This window comes from Raphanus sativus, unplaced genomic scaffold, assembly GCF_000801105.2.
Source record: "Raphanus sativus cultivar WK10039 unplaced genomic scaffold, ASM80110v3 Scaffold0710, whole genome shotgun sequence".
Classification (NCBI taxonomy): Eukaryota; Viridiplantae; Streptophyta; class Magnoliopsida; order Brassicales; family Brassicaceae; genus Raphanus; species Raphanus sativus.
Genome location: NW_026616026.1, coordinates 6,106 through 25,266, shown reverse-complemented (window position 1 = coordinate 25,266; position 19,161 = coordinate 6,106). Strand labels below are relative to the sequence as shown.

The 19,161-nt window shown below is 37.6% G+C and overlaps 5 protein-coding genes and 1 non-coding gene across 6 annotated transcripts; 4 read left to right on the top strand and 2 right to left on the bottom strand.

Annotated features, from left to right (window-relative positions):
* On the top strand, positions 1–2,966 carry LOC108814097 (uncharacterized). The gene is made up of 8 exons (XM_018586589.2): positions 1–157; positions 304–375; positions 537–661; positions 859–890; positions 972–2,101; positions 2,253–2,333; positions 2,467–2,529; positions 2,634–2,966. Exons 2-8 carry the CDS (start codon positions 319–321, stop codon positions 2,682–2,684), a joined length of 1,539 nt encoding a protein of 512 aa, XP_018442091.2. The 5' UTR covers positions 1–157; positions 304–318; the 3' UTR covers positions 2,685–2,966.
* A 790-nt stretch (positions 2,967–3,756) lies between these two features.
* LOC130502845 (U5 spliceosomal RNA) lies at positions 3,757–3,872 on the top strand. The gene has a single exon (XR_008940477.1). It is a non-coding gene; the product is annotated as a U5 spliceosomal RNA (small nuclear RNA).
* Positions 3,873–5,895: 2,023 nt separating this feature from the next.
* On the top strand, positions 5,896–6,841 carry LOC108814874 (uncharacterized). The gene is given in 2 exon segments (XM_018587513.2): positions 5,896–6,306; positions 6,309–6,841. Coding segments are annotated over 2 exon segments (627 nt in total). The 5' UTR covers positions 5,896–5,978; the 3' UTR covers positions 6,608–6,841.
* Positions 6,842–7,721: 880 nt separating this feature from the next.
* LOC130502844 (protein IFH1-like) lies at positions 7,722–9,798 on the bottom strand. Its single transcript, XM_056997585.1, has 4 exons — positions 9,245–9,798; positions 8,951–9,152; positions 8,131–8,862; positions 7,722–8,023 (listed from the first exon to the last, which is right to left on the bottom strand). Exons 1-4 carry the CDS (start codon positions 9,747–9,749, stop codon positions 7,939–7,941), a joined length of 1,524 nt encoding a protein of 507 aa, XP_056853565.1. The 5' UTR covers positions 9,750–9,798; the 3' UTR covers positions 7,722–7,938.
* A 149-nt stretch (positions 9,799–9,947) lies between these two features.
* LOC130502843 (uncharacterized) lies at positions 9,948–12,000 on the top strand. Its single transcript, XM_056997584.1, has 2 exons — positions 9,948–10,075; positions 10,427–12,000. Exon 2 carries the CDS (start codon positions 10,976–10,978, stop codon positions 11,654–11,656), a length of 681 nt encoding a protein of 226 aa, XP_056853564.1. The 5' UTR covers positions 9,948–10,075; positions 10,427–10,975; the 3' UTR covers positions 11,657–12,000.
* A 7-nt stretch (positions 12,001–12,007) lies between these two features.
* On the bottom strand, positions 12,008–14,704 carry LOC130502842 (serine carboxypeptidase-like 40). The gene is made up of 2 exons (XM_056997583.1): positions 14,265–14,704; positions 12,008–13,358 (listed from the first exon to the last, which is right to left on the bottom strand). The coding sequence occupies exons 1-2, from the start codon at positions 14,644–14,646 to the stop codon at positions 12,241–12,243; spliced, it is 1,500 nt and encodes a 499-aa protein (XP_056853563.1). The 5' UTR covers positions 14,647–14,704; the 3' UTR covers positions 12,008–12,240.
* Positions 14,705–19,161: the final 4,457 nt, after the last annotated feature.

Genomic DNA, 19,161 nt, shown 5'->3' with positions numbered 1-19,161 from the left:
TTGATGTGTGAAGGGGAAGCCACCAAATGAGTCAGGTCCCCGTCTCTCTCGGTTCGGCACAGCGCAGCTTCCAAAGGCGAACGTCTTCGTCTCCGGCGAGCTGTTAACTTCCCGATTTTTATTTTCCGCAAAATTTCTCGGTATCTTATCGCATACGGTAATACCCCCTGAGTAATCGTATCTTTCGATTATCACACATACACACACACTCTCTCTGTCTCTGATTTTTGAGTGGAATCGACTCTATATGGCTAGGGTTTAAAGGAGGTGATTGTGTTGCCTTGGTTTGTTTGGATTTCGTAGGGTTTCGTTCTCAAAATGTCAGAAGCTTCTAGGCGGAGTAGGGTCACTATTACTCTAGGTCGTAGCGGCCAGGTACCTTTCTTCTCATTACTTTTTGTTGCATCCCACTAGCTAGATGTATTGCTCTCGTTATTTGTGAGAGGTGTAGCTTGATTTGGTGCGTGTATGTTAGGGCTTTTTGAGAGTCTAGAAATGATGGTATGGTTTAATGAGCTGAGCATATCTTTTGGCAGGTGGTGAGTCGAGATGGGACTGATATAGATGAGTTGCCTAGAGTTGGGACCAAGCGGTCTGTCAAAGAAAGACTGGGGAACCAGTTTGATGTGTCTGCTTACGGAAGTGATGCGGTCAGTAAAAGGTGTTTCCTTTTTCCTTCTTATTTGTGTATTGAATCTAAGGCGCTTCTTAACTTGTGGTGTCTCTATTGTTGTTGATGAAAAGTTGGTCCCTTTGTTTGGATTCATGGGGTTGGGAAAAATGGGTTATGCTAAGGTGTTTTGGGACTTTAGGCAATCACTGAGAGATACGGTGTTTTCTCTTCTTTGTTTTGTGTAGGCAAAGAGGGGAAGCAAGTTTCAGTGGAAATGGTATAGATATATGAATTTCTGGATGGATACACACTTGCATCTTTTGCTGATTTTCTGACCCATCACTCTTATGTTTCGAAGATTTGCAGATCAACCAAAATGATCTACGTTTCAAGCTGTTGCAAAAAAATGCACAGAGACGAGCTCAGAGCGAGGAAGGTAGCACTGTGGATCTTCGTGAAAAGCTGCTCTCCAAGTCCAAGAGTGAGCAGCTTCCTCGTAGCTTTGATACTCGACCTCGTATGTCTGACCCGAGGGATGATCCGTTACCTCCATCAAGAACTGCTCGTGGTCCTTCTCATCTGCTTTCATCAAGCAGTGCTTACTCTCCATGGACCCGGGAGGATATACGACGGAGATCTCCAGAGAGGCTTATGAGTACTTCCAGGGGTCGGTCGCCACCAAGAAATGCTGGAAGTATGAGTGGCACTCCAAGGGCTCTTTCACCGCCAAGGAGCACCAGAAGCTTCACTGGTGGTTCTAGGGATTTATCACCGCCAAGAAGCTCTGGAAGAATGATTAGCCATTCAAGGAATATGTCGCCACCAAGAAATGCTGGAAGGATGATTAGCCATCATAGGGATCATCTATCACCGCAAAGAAGTGGTGGTAGAATATTTAGCCATCCAAGGGATATATCGCCACCAAGAAACTCTGGAAGTATCAGCGGCACTCCGAGGGCTCTTTCACCACCCAGGAACACCAGAAGCTTCACTGGTGGTTCTAGGGATCCATCACCTCCGAGAAATGCTGGAAGAATGTTTGGCCGCCATCCAGGGGATCTATCACCTCCTCCAAGAACGACTGGAAGGATTATTAGCCCTCCAAGGGATCTATCACCGTCAAGGAACCCCAGAAGCTTCACTAGTGGCTCTAGAGCTCTGTCCCCAACTAGAAATGTGGGAAGCAGCTACATGGGTTCTTCTCGAGGGTTTTCTCCTTCTAGGAATCCTGGAGGAAGCTACGTAGGTTCTTCCAGGGGTTCTCCTCCACCAAGGAACATTGATGATTTCCATGGACGAAGCAGGATGGTTGATGATGTGAGACCATCACCGTATGCAGTTAGAGGTGTAGTAAATAATCAAGCACCAGGAAGTGGCATTACCCTTTCTAGGACAATGCTACCTCCTCCGGTACCAAACCCTCATCCGTTACCTCCTTTGAGTCAGCTCCCTCCACTTGGAAGTATGATGCAGAACAGTCCCTTCCCGGTAAGATCTTGTTTTCTTCTTCTCAATTATGAATGTCATTTTCTTTCTGTACGCTGTTCGAGTCTCCTTTAACATTTACCCTTCTGCATTATGCTCTAAAATCACTTGGTTATAATATGTCATGTATATGTCTGCTTGGTGCTATAAACAGATGGAAGAGCCTCTAACAGTAGAGAGCTTTCTAAATTCACTAGGACTTGGAAAATACTTCCTTGCCTTTAAGAGAGAGGAAGTAAGTGGCTTTTTACGCTAGTTTTGTGCTTTTCATGTTGTGGCATTTCAATAGAAGCAGATACAGTCAGATGCAGTTTCTATGAAAAATGATGATTAATTTGTTATCTGAGCTTGGCTACTATTGACAATAGGTGGACATGACGACAATAAAGCAGATGAAAGAAAGTGATCTAAAAGATCTCATCATACCAATGGTACATTTCTTTATATATGGATCTAAAACAATTAAAGATTTGATCACTCTTCTTTTAGCAGATGCGTTTTGAACTTTTGGTACCACACCATTGATTCAATGCAGGGTCCAAGGAAGAAGATTCTCCAGGCCATAGCGTGTCTTCCAAAACGGTAGCAGCGATGAGAAACCGGTTTGGCCTCTTGCTGATTCTTACTCTTGTGGTCATAATTGGCCTTTTGCGGATCAAAACTAAAAAGAAACTCTTCTCTCTGGATAATTGTAGTCAGAATGTTATTCTCTGGAACTTCTCTGCGATGCAATTTATCTCTTTTTCTTTTAGACAAGTTGTCGACCGAATCAGCTTAGTCGTGTCAGGGTTCGTGTCTATTTTGAAACGTGACATGCATTTTGGTGAATTGTAACTTATTTCTCCAATAGCATATTTCTATCCTAGTATTAACCCGCCCCATTCAGTTTAGATGCAGAACCTTCACTTTATTACAATATATCACTACTGGATGAATACATTATCACTTTTCCATTCTCAGTTCTCAGCACTGCTCTCCTGCTTTGCCTTACTCCTGTCACTAACAGTAACACTGCAACGTAGGCTCAGGCTTAGTGTTAGGTAGTAAAAGCTTTTTCAGTTAAGCGGAATTTATGGACTTGATCAGTTCACTTGGAGGAGATCATGATGTGGGAGCTTACTTTTCATCTGCTCCAAGTTTGTCTAGTAGCTTCATGTCTTGCAAGTTATCACATGAATTATGGGTCCCAAATTAAGAAACAAGCATACACTCACTATCGTTGTCCAAGTCTAACTGGAAAAGGTTAAAATCATTTATCAACTATACATTATGCAGAGCACCAAATCCACCAATATATACAAGATTACGCATGAGATGAGAGTAAATGAAGATATCAATATACCTGACAAAACGAAACATTTGTAATCAAAGACTTCAATCAGAAGAGATGTGTGAGGATGAAGATGAGATTGACAGTGGGATTAAATAGATATAATGAACTTCAATAAGAAAAGGGATATGTAATTGGAACTGAAATGGGGTTTTCTTTCTATCAAATAAAATAAAGGGACTAAAATGAAACAAATAGGAAAACGAAAGTGGTAAATAGAAAGGAGTAAAAGAACGGATTACAACATCCCACATCGGGAAGCTGGGAGCTAGTTACAAGGGAGAGACGCGTATAAGAAATGGCCTTAGCTCTTTGTTCCAAACCACGCAGCCATGTGGTGAGCACAAAGCGAACTATTCTTTCGCCTTTTACTAAAGAATACCGTGTGCTCTCCATGCAAATTGGCATACGCCTATTTTTGGAGGGTCTTGCTTCAAGTGAGCCCAACAGCATCTAGTTGCAATTCTTGTTTGGTTTATCGCTCTACTATACCAGCTGCATATATTAGATTGGTATGAAATCTATTTCAATTGGTTAAATGTCTTTTTCCTTGGAAGTATTTTGAAGATTTATATATCATATTTTTTGACTTTTGATCACTTATAATGCTTTACTGAAAATAACTTATTACATATCTTTTGAAAAATCTTTTTATATAAAGTTAGAATATATTTTATACTGAAAGTTGAATATTCGAATACAAATTTGGAGTTAACCATATAGGCTGGTGATTACAATCTCTATAGAAATATCCATTAGATTGTCTTTTTGGCTAAAATACAAGCAAAATTTGACTGTCCAAAGATGATACAATTTAGCAAATGAATATTAAACATTTCTTTGCTTAATCATCTTTGAGAATCCCCTTCATATGTAACATGTCGATAAACTAAGACCCCAAACATTTGTATAGCACATAAGAGTGCTTTTCTTCAGCTACAAAAACTTGATACATTATCCGGTAAACTAGTCTATCCCCAATGTTTCAGGTCCAAATGATCCCCAATAATACCATCCATGCATCTACCTTCAGGTCCAAATGATCTTAATAATACCATCCAGGCATCTACCTTTTCAGAATCAGAATAGATTAAAACTAAATGGAAGTTATTTGATTATTGTATTTTAATAGATTTAGAAATCCAAACTAAAGAATAGAAGTCGATTTACACTGCTTTTTAACTACTATCTCTCTTCCTCTTGTTCATGATGCTGTTGATGTATTTGAATGGAAAGCTGCTGATTTTCCTTTGAATGTTTTTGATTCCAGAGCTACTTGGGAGCTCCTAAGGCCAAGACAACCAAACCAACCGTGGTGTGACGTCGTCTGGTTCAAAGGGGCGGTACCTAAGCATGCTTACATGATGTGGGTGACCAACTACGACAGGTTGCCAACAAGGACCAGGCTGTCATGATGGGGGCTGGCGGTACCGGTGACATGCCCGCTCTGTTCAGCATTCTCGGAAACCAGAGACCATCTGTTTCTTTCATGTCAATATACCAATGATGTTTGGGCTCAAGTCTTCGCAAGATGCAATCCTCCGTCGCAGATGTTTGCTGATTGGTCTGAGCTCTTATCTTGGATACGAGGAGCGAGCACGAGGAAGAGGGTCCTCTTACGAAAGCTAGCAACTCAAGCGCTGGTTTTTCACATCTGGAAGCAAAGAAATAACCTGATTCACAACAATGCTACTCTGCCATCTTCTAGTGTTTTCAGGAGTTTAGATAGGGAGTTGAGGAACATCATTTCTTCCAAGAGAGCCAGGAAACAGTTCAACTCCCTAATGGTTTTATGGTTTAGATAACTGTCTTAGCTAATGCTGTCCAAGTGTTTGGATGTTTTTGATTCATCTTGTTTTTATTCTTTTTTTGCCAAGATGTGTCAAGCTTAGATCTTGCCTTTGTAAAATCTTTCTTCATATATATGATATTTACAATTTAGCCAAAAAAAAAAATCCAAACTAAATACAGTTGTTATTGATTTATGATTTTAAAATCCACATTAAAATTATGTGTTATTGATTCTATGTTTTTAAAATCCACATTAAAATTATATGTTATTGATTTATTGATCTATAAATTCTAATTGAAATTAAGTACTATTTAATCATCGGATTTACTAATAAATTTGAATGAATTTGTATAGATTTATTTGTTAAAAAACAATTACTCAAATCTGAAGAAAAACTTTAGATTTATCAATGCTAATTAAGATTCATGTTAGATTGAAAATCTGTATATCTGCATTTTAAAACCAGTTAAAATATATAAACAAATATCAGTTTAAAATATATATATATATATAAACAAATAACATATAAACAAATAACACTTTCTAAATATTTAAAACTATTATGGTGTATCATCACCATCACTCAAGTTTAGTTGGCCCAAATTGAGACATAGTGGGCTTAAAATAATAAATGGGCTTTTCGACGTTGATCTGATCGTCAGACTTCGCAACGCCTCCTTTAGGGTTCTTCCTCAGACGAACGTCCCCAAAACCCCCCACATTACATTTGATAGAAGAAGAGCTCCGATCGCCAAAAGATGAGTTTGATCCTCAGATTCAGACAACACTTATCGAACAAGCTATCTCCACCACTCGCCTCTCTTATCACCACTCGCCGGAGTTTCGGACAACCGGCGAGAAAACAAGATGAAGATGAAGAAGAAGAAGTAGAAATAGATCAGAGGAAGCTCCCGACCGACTACGATCCCGCCACATTCGATCCGACGGAACACCGAAGCCCGCCGACGGACCGCGTGTTCCGCCTCGTCGACGAGATCTCGTCTCTGACACTGTCGGAAATCTCGGAGCTCGGCGCGATTATAATGAAGAAGAGAGGCATCACGGAGATACCGACCGTTGCCGTTATGAACCCGGAGCTGGAGGCGCCGTCGGGATCGCTCAGGGTCAAACCGGTGGTGGTGGTGGTGCGAGTGAAGAAGCTAAAGTGGAGAAGACTGTGTTTGAGGTCAAGCTTGAGGGTTTCGAAGCGTCTGGGAAGATCAAGATTATTAAGGAGGTGAGGAGCTTTACTGATTTGGGTCTTAAGGAAGCGAAGGAGTTGGTGGAGAAGACTCCTTCGGTTTTGAAAGCTGGTGTTTCTAAGGAAGAAGGTGAGAAGATTGTTGAGAAGCTCAAGGCTCTTGGTGCTAAAGTTGTTCTTGAGTGATTGATTCGAAAGCAAGGTTTCGATTTTTTTTTTCTTTCTTTTGGTTCCGTCTTGATAGGAGCTAATAAATGTAATAGATTAAACTTAAAAGCAGCTTTGTCTCATTGCTATAATTGGTGGTTTTTGAGAGATGATCAAGTACATCAAATGTTTGGGAACCGTTGTGTTGTAGTTTAGTGTTGTTTTTTGTGGCTTTGGTATTGGCTTTAGTTTGAAGCATATTGGTTTTGTCTCCTCCAACTAGTTTTAGTTGATCTTGTGTCTGAAATCTGTTGGGATGAAACTAGTTACCACCACTCAAGAGAAGTAAAAGACATAAATAGATGTCTTAATAGTATGTTACTAGGTTGCAATACTGCTCATATCATATGGTTGGAAATTAAAATTAGTCAGCCAAGTCTGGACAATGTATTGGTTATAATCAGTTTCAGAGACTCGTATCCTTTTATGCTCTGGTGAACAGTGGGTTAGTTTTGGGAGGTGGGTTTTAGGGTGAGACTCGTTCGTGCGCCACCAACAAGGTGCAAACATCGTTGTAAATCTCATAAAAATTGATCAGTGTAGTTGTACTGTTGTAGTTCATCTTAAGACCATTGTCGACAGTAAATATTAGATTTGATTGTTCAAAGGGCCTCTACATTCCTCAAGGAGGCTAAATATGCTTTTGGCTTGCTATTTTATTGGTTTGTGACTCTACTATAAATTGTTAATTGTCGCAGAAGCAGAAAAATATTCATGAAATCACTAATCAGTACGGAGCTTCTGTCTCTTTGTTTTTTTCCTTATACCAAAGCTTTCCGAAGCAACTCCAACAACCGTCAACATTCTTAAATTGAGAGACCTCAAAATTTTTTGTAGCTCGATAGAGTCTCTCGTTTCTCAAAGTGGGAGTGTACAAAGAAGAAGGTTGAGAACTTAAAAAGGGAAATGGTGGAAAGGTTGTAAAAAGGCCAAGGCCAAAATGGTGGTGGTTCTGCGGTTGAGGGAGCTAAAGCGGATAGATAATACTAAGTTTGATAGGTTGAAAATGAGAAGACTATTCTGACATTGTTTAAATATTTTTAGGTGATAAGGAAAAAACTCACATCTCTCTCTGTTATCTTTTAACCCACACTTGACTTTCAACATATCTATAATAAAACACAAACCATATAAGAGAAAGGGGTCCAAAAGGATTCTAAACCACAGAGATCTGTACCCAAGTTAGCTTGAGCATGCATGCGCATGCGCATCCGTGATGCATTCCTAAGGACAATATCCATGAATTGAAACGTCAAAAGAAGACATGATGAGACTAAACACTTCAAATATTCACTCTGCTCCTAGTGATCTCATTCATCATTTGAGGTTGAAGCAGCTTTTGCTGCATACTTGACTAAGACCCCAGTTAACAGAGCCTTCTCCTTCATCTTTAACCTGTGAAAATCGTAATTTTACCAGAAAATCAATCAGTCAAGTAAAAAGAATCTATTAACATTGTTACTTTTTTTTTAACCACAAAGATTTCTGTATGCTTTTTTCACCTCTTTGAAGATCCAGGAATCTCTATGGTTGAGGACTTCTTCCCTTTCACAAGAATCTTTTTCTTCTTCTTCTTCTTCTCCTTCTTCTTCTCTCCTTCCACTCTACCACCAGTTTTTGCTTCTGGTTTATCAGAGACAGCTCCTCCACCCAATACTTTTTCTCTACCTAGAAGCTTCAGCTCCAGCCTACGGATTCTCTCAATCCTTTCCTCATCTAAGGATGACACTGAACTATTCAGAGGTTCAAGATTCTCTTCAGCAACTTCCTCTTCTTCATCAGACCTATCATGTTCATCATCATCATCATCATCCACATGTGCTTCTGCCACAGCTTCCTCGGGTTTATTCAGTGCCTGGAATGAAACTAAAGGTGTCTCTAACTCCTCCTGTTCTCTAGTCTCTCGCTTCACAGCTTGTTTCTTAGACCTTACATTGGTTTGTACTTTGGGAGATTCTATGATACATTCTTCTTCTTCTTCCACTTCATCTACATCTTTGTCTGAATCATCTGATGACTCATCTTCCCACGAATCCACAGAAGCATCTTCTTCCACAACATCAACACTAGAAACTGCCTCAAAACCAGGAAAAGGAAGCTCCTCAAAGACGGTATCCGAGCGTAGCTCCTCAGAAACTGATTGGTTCGAAGCAGCAAACTCCACAACCTGACATTTTATCTGCTTCACAACCTTCCCAAATGACAACCTCTGTCCATCGAATTGCTCCACAAACCTAAGGAAACAACAACCTCATCACACCAAAGATAGGACCGCTAGTTTTACAAGCAAAAAAAAACAGCAGAAGAGTCTCACTCTCATACCTGTTAGCATCAACCCCGGTTTTGAAATCAACAAGAGCGAACCCTTTACAGACAGGATCTTTAGTCTTCTTATTCCCAGACACAGCCGGTGCTATGTTCAACACCCCACTCACTTCTTTAAAAGCCGCCTTGAGATCTCTGTGAACATTCTTCTTCTTAGGAAGATTGGTCACACGAACACGGTACCCACTTTGAGTTTCACCTATGTATATAACATAATCAAAATTCAAAAAGCAGATAAAATTGAGATTTTGATCAAAACAGGAAGAAAGAAAGAAATAAAAAAGGCGAAACCTTTGATGAGATTATTATTATTATTATTATTATTATGGTCGCGTTTGAGAGGATCGTTGGTCTTGAGGTTGTTGAGATTAGCAGCTTGAGCTTTCCAGCTCTGCTCAATCTCCTCGAGGAGCTTGTCTTCTATTGAAGTCTCGTACTTTTTGCCAACGCCGAACCCGCGTGGCTTCTTCTCTAGCCATTGTTTCATCTTATCCATTGGCAAGAACTCTCCTTCGTCTTCGTCTTCGTCTCCATCTTCATCAAACTCATCCCAATCTTCTTCATCCTCTTCTTCTTCTTCTTCTACATCCTCTTCTGTACTGCTTCTACGTTTGTTTACAGCGGGCGGACGAAACCCATCACTCCTTTTGACAACGACTGCTCGAGGAAATGAGATGTACGCAGAGGTTGTGAAGCAGGGAGAAATCAGATAAGGAGAAGAAGAGGAAGGGATTGAACACGGTGATTTGAAGCGAGAATGGAGCAGGAGGGAATTGCAGAGCGAAGCTCCGTTCATGCTTTCGTGTGTCAGTGTGTTTCGTTATCTTCTTTCTTCGTCTTCGTCGGGGAAGAAAACTGTAGAATCGCGAACTAAAGCGTCTTCAAGAAAGCCCAATGGGCCTATTTTCGGCGTCAAGTAAAGTTACTATTTTTTTTTTTTAAACACCAAGTAAAGTTACCCAAAGAAATATACAATACTAAATAGTGTTTAAAACCAAACGTCATATCGCAGTAGAGAGTGTCTTCCTCTACTCCTCCCCAAACGAAATTTATCGAAAACCAAACGGCGGAGGAACTGGTTTTCCGGTTAAAGCAACTAAAAAAAACACTTATCTGCAAAGTGTGAGCTTTTTACTCTTTATTGTTTACTTCCATTCCTTAGTACTACATTGTAGTGTTCCTACTTGCTAGCTACTGTCATCATCAAAATGAAATTGAGCTTTTAGGGTTTCTCAGATCACACGATCTCTTGGCTTTGGATATATTTTGTTCCATAATTATTTTCCTCGTTGACCTTTCCCGCCTTTAAAAGTTAGGGTTTATCTTTCTTTTCTTTCTGATCAACAGTTAGGGTTTTATCTTTTTTTTTTTTAAATATATATTCACCTTGTATTGTACAAAGCTTTTTCATTTATTGTTATGTTCCATGGTCTAATTAATTTCATATATTTTTGAATTTTTTTTTTTCTGAAGGTTTTCATGGAGACAAGAAAGGTACCAGTGTTCTGTTACTGGAACGGGTGTATTAAAGATGGCCCTGATGGTCCACTCTACGAAGGAGGATCAAGTCCAAGAGTGATCAGAGTTGAGAGGAAAACCAGTTTACCTAAATTGTTAGATGATCTGCATCGAGTCACTGGATTTGACAAGGGTAAGTTCAAGATAGATGTGATTGGTAGATACCCTTCCATTGTTCAACAACCTCTGGTTAAGTATATCCGTCTGCCCGTTGTGGATGATTCTAGTCTCGAGACCATGCTCGAGGTCCCAACTTACCACCTTTCCATCAACAATCTGGAGTTTTATTTAGAGGTCACACCTGTTGTTAATGCTCCTTCCTTAGCAAATCAGGTGACGCGCGCGAAAGCGTCCTCGGCAAGATGATAATGATGCAAACTCTTCCCGCTAGCGTTTGCGCTTGTTGTTTCTTAAGAAAAGTCGTCTGCCGATTCTTGGCGTTGGTTCTTCGCGTGCATCAGAAAGAAAGCAACGCAGAGGGAAGGTCTTTGTCTAATAACGACTATGGATCCTGACATTGTTACGGTTGTCAACGAGCCTGAGTGTCGGTGGGCGCAACACCGCTTCTGTCTCAGGCATCTTTGCTTCGAGTTTTACGAAGCTTTCCGTAACAATCTCATGACGGAGTTTGTCTATAAGGCTGGATCCACGGTGTGCGTTTCGAGTTTCGATTACTACTTAAAGAAAATCGAGGAGATGGATCCAGAGGCGCGGAAGTGGTTAGAGAAAATACCTCGTCAGAAATGGGCTCTGGCTCATGATGATGGCGGGCTGAGATTTGGTATCATGGAGACAAACTTGATCTTTGCCACTTACGGTTTCATAAACCATACCCTTGATCTCCCCATCACAACTTGCGTCTTGCTAATCTTCGATCACCTGGCAGAGCTTTTCATATCCCAACGTGAGCTTCTAAACAGTGGAGACAACAAGTATGCTAAACATGTCATGACAAAGCTTGGAGAGTACAATAAGGGAAGATATGATGTGCTGCCACTAGACAATACCGGAGAGAGGTTTCAAGTTGTTGTCGCGGATGGAGATAATAACAAGAGATTTGTCGTTCATCGTATTGATAGGGTTTGCAGTTGTGGGATGTGGCAACTTTACAAGTATCCGTGTTCTCACTTGTTAGCGGTTTGTAGGAAGCTGAACATTGATTTTTGTCAGTATGTCAACGACTAGTACAATACGGAACGCTCTCTACAAGTTTACGCAGCTGAGTTCAATCATGTTCCGGGGTTTTCTGAATGGCCGGAGGCTTCTGACGCTCCGAGGCTCCTTCCTCCCAGATGATGAGGTTGCACTTCAACCAACATGAACTAAACAGAGATGGTGGTGGTATGTTTTATTGGTGTAATGTTGTTTTTTTTGGTATTAAAATCCGGTTTGGTTTATGTGGCTAATGTAATGCTTGGACAAAGTAGTTTTTATTGTGTGAAAATGTACTTGTGGAAGTATAAGTTGGTGGGTTATGAACATACAAATGATAATAACCGGTTTAATGTAGGTTATTAGGAGGATTGTTGTATGGCACCAGTTAGTGTTTTTTCTTCTCTTCGCGAGAGAAGTAAGTAACCGAAGATGATTAATAGAATGTGTCATCTTAGTAGTTTAGAAGATGTGGGCGTGATAAATAGTAGAGAGATAGATTGCAACAACAAATATTGACATTTAAAGTTATTGAATAGATAAAGAATGGATGTGAGGATTAAAAAAAAAGAAGCTAATTAAGAAAATAATTTAACAGTTATCAGATGGAGGAATACTCAGTAACGGGAGGTGTCAGGGAGAGAAGTGTCATTGAGGAAGTGAATGAAGAGTGAAAGAGATCGTTTTGGCTGGAAGCTAGGAACTTGATGACCAGCCCCTCTCACGGTTGCAAAAGTCAACTTCCCTTTGTACTCCTCAGTGTATCCTCCCACCTCTCCATCTAGGTACCACGGATGCCAAGCCGTCTTGGCTGTTAGATTCATCTTCTTGAGCGAGTATTTGGTGGATGTGACCGGGATTCTCCCGTCCATATCTCCGCTGAACACCCAGACGCGGAGGCCCTTCCCCATCAGCTCCTTGATCAGAGGAATGACTGTGGTGGGACTATCATTCCACTTCTTTATCACACTGCTGCATGGCATCCATTCATAAGGCAGCCTCGTACCGTTCGCGTGCAGGGCTACCTGAACCTCGTGTCTGTTCAGGTAGGCCTGCACGTAATTGTCGCTGCACGGGTCAAAGTTTTGTATAGTGGTTCCTCTTTTGGGCCTGCGAGTGAGCGTGGAGTTGCGGCATAAGGGAGCATATATGTTGTATATGTCTAGATAATATGTATTCATGTCTATTTGGTCCGACACTACCGCGCACTCCTCGGTCATCACCACGCTCGCAGACTCAGTCTTGAGATCGCAGTTATTCTTGAGTTGGACCAAAGAATCCTCGGAGATCAACCCGTGACTCTCGAAAAAGTCGTACATGCCAATCAAGTCGGTCTCGTCGTTGATCACCGCGTTTCCTATCAAAATGCCCTTGAGATTGAGGAAGCTCCTCGGGTGATGGACAAGGATAGTATGGGCTAGCTGGGGAACATAGTGGCCGGCGTAGCTCTCACCGCCAATGTACAAGTCCCTGCCTTTGAACTCCGGGAACCTCTCAAGCCAATTGACTAAAAAGATGTAGTTATCGGATGCAGTGTTCCTGTCCCCGGGCTTCTCGAGATCCGACGTTGTGTTGGTGTAAGAGAATCCCACTCCTGCTGGGGATTCTAAGAACAACACGTTTGCAGCATTGTTCCATGCGTATCGGTTTCTGAAGAGCGTTTTGCCGTCGCTGTGCACTCTGAATGGTCCAAGCTCTTGTAATGCTCCATACGCCAGTGACGAGCATCCTGGTCCTGTTTATTTTACCAACAAATTTATATATTAATCACACATGCATGGCGGAAAAGAAAAACAAAGGAATCACACATACAGTCTTTGTAACCATAAACTAGATTTTGTTATAGAGAGCTAAATAAGTGCTGATCTATATTTATCATCCTCTGCTAGTAATATTTTAGTCTTTCTTTTAAAAATGTACTATATCCAACTATATAAATAACGTAGTGGCTAAAATAACTTGTAAGTAGAGCTGTGCAACCCAATGAAAAAGGCAAATCTACTCAGTAGCATGTGACATCTGAAACCCAATTAAAAAGGCAAATCATTTTATCCAAGTTGTCTTTTTCTTTCGATTTTTATTGTGGAGTGTCTTTTAAAGCACCAGTAGAGTTTCTTAGAGTTTTAATGTCAAAATATTATGTTATATTTTAGTTTTTAATTAAATTTTAGTGTATAAATAAAATAAGTTTATCCATGAACAGATATGTGAGTGAGTTTCTTATGAATATATTTTATTTTTAAAACCCTTTAAAAATTTTATTCTCCTTCTTATACTTTCTTATACTTTTCATATACATGTATTTTAAGGTACTTATAGAAAGTATACTTATAGAATACTACCGATGTTAGTACGCCACAGTTATTATATTGTGGAAATCATATAAAATGATTTCATTGATTAATAAACACATAGGAAAGGTTAGTCTCTGAAATAGTCGAGATCAAACTAACATTCTTGTTCATCTTTCTTTTGTCTTTCTAAATGTACCTAAATAATTATTCATAAACTCGCATTGGGGAACTGGACTCTTTTCTCTTCTTTAAATATATATACTTATATATGAACCGAGATAATAAATAAGTGTGACTCAAGAAAAGATATGTAGATATTGGTGTGAAGATAATAGAATAGAAAGTACCTCCGTTGAGCCACAAAAACAGAGGAGAAGAATCCTTAATGCTGGAGGAGGCTTCCACGAAATAGTAGAAAAAGGAACGTCCCGCGGATTCGTTGACAGTGACATAGCCACCATACTGATCGAAATCAACTGGAGGTTGCCCGGGCAATCTCCGTATGAGATCTCTCTTTCTTAACTCCTTTTGGTGAACAACACTCGGGAGCGAAGACGGTTTCAAACCCTTAACTGCCTTGAAATGGGTTTTGTCCATGGAGGAACCCACTCCTCGCTTTGAAAGGTAGAGGCGGCTCAGGGCGTGCACTTGGCTGGTGCACTCGATTTGAGACGACATATACATTAATAGTAACACATATGCGAGTACATATGCGTTTCCTTTCCCCATCCTATTATGTCTCTATTGAACTGAAGAAGAGAAAGAAGAAGAAAATGACAGTTAAAATGGAAGGAGTATGTGTTGTGGGGTTTAGATCTTAAAACAAGTTTTGCTTTTTGGGTCAAAACCTCCAACTATGCAAATGATTGTTGTTTTTTCAAATAAATCTTTTATTTTTCTTAAACTATATAACGAACTCGGATTATGCCATGTGGTCATGTGGTCATGAGAGATCATGTTGTGCCATGTGGTTGTGACTGGATGCTACAATCATATTAATCCTAATGCTCACGCGTTATTTCTTTATTTTCTCACGTAGAACATTTAACTGCAAACAAAAGCACCGTTAAAAAATTTACATTAAGCATTTAATCCAATTCGGGATTATGCTCATTGCTCAATGGTAATATTTGTCAATACCTGGTAACGTCTTCTTATTTTCGAAGTAGAAAGCTTTGATCTTAAGAAATATTAACTACATGCATCTAATATCTTATTTGTTTTCCCCATTGTTTTTTTTTTAACTTTTTTTGGGTCAACCTCCCTTTAAATGTCAAAAACTGAAACTGACAATGATATGAGGCCGAACATGGGGTTTTCTTGTACGAGCCCACTGGCCAGATCCGATGTTTCAGCAAATTCCTTTGCAGTTTAAAATATAACAATCCATAGGTCACTGACCTCTTTAAATATTATTATATATAATAAGTCTCATTCCCACTTTCACTTTTATTGTTGTTCTCATTCTTATAAAATTATTTTCTTCCAATTATATTGAATTGAATGAATATTTACAAGTTTTATGAAACTTACTTTATACGACATATAATTAGCATATCCAACAAGTGATCGTCTGATCTTTTCTTCATATAATTGTATGGATTTACTATTTTGTTACTTTCCAATATATGTGGACCAAAAAACAGCGAATCTATAGAATTAGTGGAAAAGATAAACAGTATGCATTATGTTGTACTATTTTAAATTATAGTATAGTATGATATATTTCTTTTTCTTTTCTTTTGCAATTTGTATCTCATTCTCTAATTCCTGATCCTTACTCATTACTTCATCAGTTACATTGTTTTGTCCTCCAACACCGTCGCCGCTCATCATCTCTCTATATATATATAAGGAAATTTTAGAGAATTTCATATATACAAAGTTTGTGGATGTGTCGAATATTCCATACCACAATATGTATAGTATAGTCACGTAATGGATAAAAGTTTGGGTTTAGGGCTTAAGGTTTAGGATTAGGGTTTGGATTTAGAGTATATGGTTTGGGTATATTGTTTGGGTTTAGGGTCTGGGTTTAGAGTTTGGGTTTAGGGTATATGGTTTGGGTTTAGGATTCATAGTTTTGGGTTTAAAGTTTGGGTCTAGGGTTTAGGGTCTATGGTTTGGGTATATGGTTTAGGGTTTGGGTTTAAGATATATGGTTTGGGTATGGAGTTTGGGTTTAGAGTATATGGTTTTGGTTTAGGGTATATGGTTTAGGTTTAGGGTTTAGAGTTTGGGTTTGGGTTTAGGGTTTAGAGTTTGGGTTTGGATTTGGGTTTAGAATTTGGGTTTAGAGTTTGGGTTTAGGGTTTAGGGTTTAGAATTTTGAGTTTGAATTTGGATTTAGGATTTAAAATTTAGAGTTTGGGTTTGGATTTATGGTTTAGAATTTGGGTTTAGGGTTTAGAGTTTGGGTTTAGAGTTTAGGATTTAAAATTTGTGTCACAAATTTTAACTTTTATAATATACTATTGCTTACTAATACACCTCACAACATTTATGTATAAGTGAAATATTATTCTATGTATATGTATAGTACAACGCAATTAGAGTACAACGATTTATTTTTAATTGTTATAATCTTTGGACTATAATATATGCTATATAGTATAGTATTACAAATTCAGTTTTAAAACGTCAACATCAAACGCACGCGCCTAAAAGGAGATTTTGGTCACAATTGTGTGCTAATTGTCCCATCCACCGTTACAACTGTAGAATGGCTATATTCTTGAGTTTTTCTTTCTTTATGTACATCTCACAAATCAATACTATTAAGTCTTCAATATGTCCAATTGATATGGGGTTATGTCCAACAATTATTTTTCCACAATAAAAAAACCATATATTCTATAACTGAATCTAAATAATATTTTATAACCACTTTTTAACTCCATAATGGTTGGGGCTTATTAAAAAAAACCAAATATTTTATAATTGTTTTCCTTTAATTCCTATATTCTAGGATCCATAACTGCAACATTTATGAAAATGTACAAATAAGTTATTGATATATGTCGATTTAAATATGTATAATAATTACAGCACTTTTTTTTGAAAATATATGCACATTTTGTTACGGAAAATATATGTTATTAATCAACAATAATACATTAATTAATCCAAATTAATAACCACCTATATTCTTACTATTATGACTACTGATATTTAAAATCTAAGTTTATGCTTTATATTTACTAACCCTGACCTTTTAATAAAATAAATAATTAATATAATATTATTTACCATTGAAAAAGTTAATATTATTTTAATTCATGAAATAAAAATTTATTTAACTAATATATCTACAAATTAGGATTTTGCCGATAAATAATAATTATCATGAAATTAAATAATTAAAAGATAACTAAATTTATCTCAATTTTTTCGGGTCAACCATTACAAAATCACGGATAAATGAAAATTTGATGGATTTTTAATCGTATGGGATTTCTAAATAGAAAATTTATAATTTAATTCAAAATCTAAGCTGAATTCAATGTAGATCACTAGATTTACCACTGGTGCCCTGGATTCATATCATATATGAAAATATACTAAAACTATATCATAAATTAAATTTAGCAAAATTTAGATAAATATAATAAATTAATATTTTAATATATAGGTCCAATTTAATCAGATTCGAGGCCTAGACTTATGGATAGATTCTATATTGGTTTTTCGAATACGAATATTTAATTGCGTGAATAATTCAAAATGCTAATAAATACCACAATATTCTGATTTTATTTAAACCTGATTATATATTTCATCATCAACATTATTTTTATTAAAACGTTAAACCTATTATAATATTCACATATACAATGCTTTCTTTGTAACATTTAAATGTAAATAAATAGTCAGAAATATAAATTTATATTCAATAAATTTAATTTGTTTCGGAAATAAATTTGCATTTTGAAAACGTGGATCAAAAATAATATTTTTTTTGACTTAAGGCTTTCATATTAAAATGCAAAAAGAAAAGAAAAGAGTTACAAGCCCCTTAGAGTTAAAAATAATATTACTTTGTTATTTAAGAAAAATAAAAATTTATAGCTGTTAGAAATAAAATACAATTAATATATGAAATGACCATGATAGAAGTGTTTATAGTAATATTTACACAAATATGATCACAGAATACATAAATATGATTTACAAAGAATACACAAATATGAAATTAAAATTTCTAAAAAAAATGTAAAACAAAAATATATCCGCCCTTTGAAGGGCGGATCAAAATCTAGTTCTCCCTTAAAGTTTCATGAGAAGCAAGCTTTTATAAGCACTGCAAATATATACGTCATTTGCTATTTAGTGATCTCGAGCGAAGCATTTTATAAAGAGTATTTAGGGTGTATATACACCAAAAATGCCAAAATTTGCGAAATACCCGATCACTGTAGCGGACACTGTGTACTTTTTTTAAATACCAAAATAACCCTATTCTCCTATTCTCCTACACATGTCCTAGCTTAGATTTTTCTATCTCATTCTCGCTCTCACGTGTGACCCTTTACAATTCAAGTCTGCATTTTACTTCTTTTTTCCACAAATAGCTTTATCTTCTCTTTTTTTTTTCTCAATCCCTTTATATCTTTTTGATCATAAACATGAATTATCCACCGTGAACGTCTCATCTCCTCCCTTTGATATTGATTGTCGTCTCAGATACCATCTTTAAAAGCTGTTCAGCGGCACCGTAAGCTCGTCACACAGTCTCGCGGTTGTGAATTCGCTTTTGGCTAGGTATGTTCTATTCAACACATGTATGGATCCATCGAGTACTACCCGAAATTGATGAGTACGACCTATTATCGATTCATGGATCAGCAAAACCTCCTCGTTGTATGGATCAGCAGGATAGTCTTAAAATGATAGGGTTCTAAACAAGATTGACGAGGACGGTATCACTTTTCCATTTTTCAATTTTTAGCTGATACATATTTGGGTATCTGTTACCAAGTGCGGATACCGTTAAATGATAACTTGTTAGTAAAATGTTACAAAAAATTGTTGTTGTAAAATAAATATTTTGTAAATTTCTAAAGGATACGTGGACATATAGATAATTCATGTTTGGTTAGTTGTTACAAAACATGTTAGAGGCTAGTATACTTATTGCTAAGATTTATAAAAACAATTCTTTTATCTGATACATGATTTGTTAGATGTTACAAAATATGTTACAATAATAACTTAATTATTATCTGTTTAACTCTATGTTTGTTA

Coding starts and splice junctions, on each gene's coding strand:
- LOC108814097 (XM_018586589.2), top strand. CDS start 319: ATGTCAGAAGCTTCTAGGCGGAGTAGGGTCACTATTACTCTAGGTCGT. Junction 891..971: donor AGCAAGTTTCAGTGGAAATG/GTATAGATATAT, acceptor TATGTTTCGAAG/ATTTGCAGATCAACCAAAAT. Junction 2,102..2,252: donor TGCAGAACAGTCCCTTCCCG/GTAAGATCTTGT, acceptor TGCTATAAACAG/ATGGAAGAGCCTCTAACAGT.
- LOC130502844 (XM_056997585.1), bottom strand. CDS start 9,749: ATGAACGGAGCTTCGCTCTGCAATTCCCTCCTGCTCCATTCTCGCTTC. Junction 8,863..8,950: donor ACCGGGGTTGATGCTAACAG/GTATGAGAGTGA, acceptor TTGTTTCCTTAG/GTTTGTGGAGCAATTCGATG. Junction 8,024..8,130: donor ATTCCTGGATCTTCAAAGAG/GTGAAAAAAGCA, acceptor CGATTTTCACAG/GTTAAAGATGAAGGAGAAGG.
- LOC130502843 (XM_056997584.1), top strand. CDS start 10,976: ATGGATCCTGACATTGTTACGGTTGTCAACGAGCCTGAGTGTCGGTGG.
- LOC130502842 (XM_056997583.1), bottom strand. CDS start 14,646: ATGGGGAAAGGAAACGCATATGTACTCGCATATGTGTTACTATTAATG. Junction 13,359..14,264: donor GTTTTTGTGGCTCAACGGAG/GTACTTTCTATT, acceptor TAAAATAAACAG/GACCAGGATGCTCGTCACTG.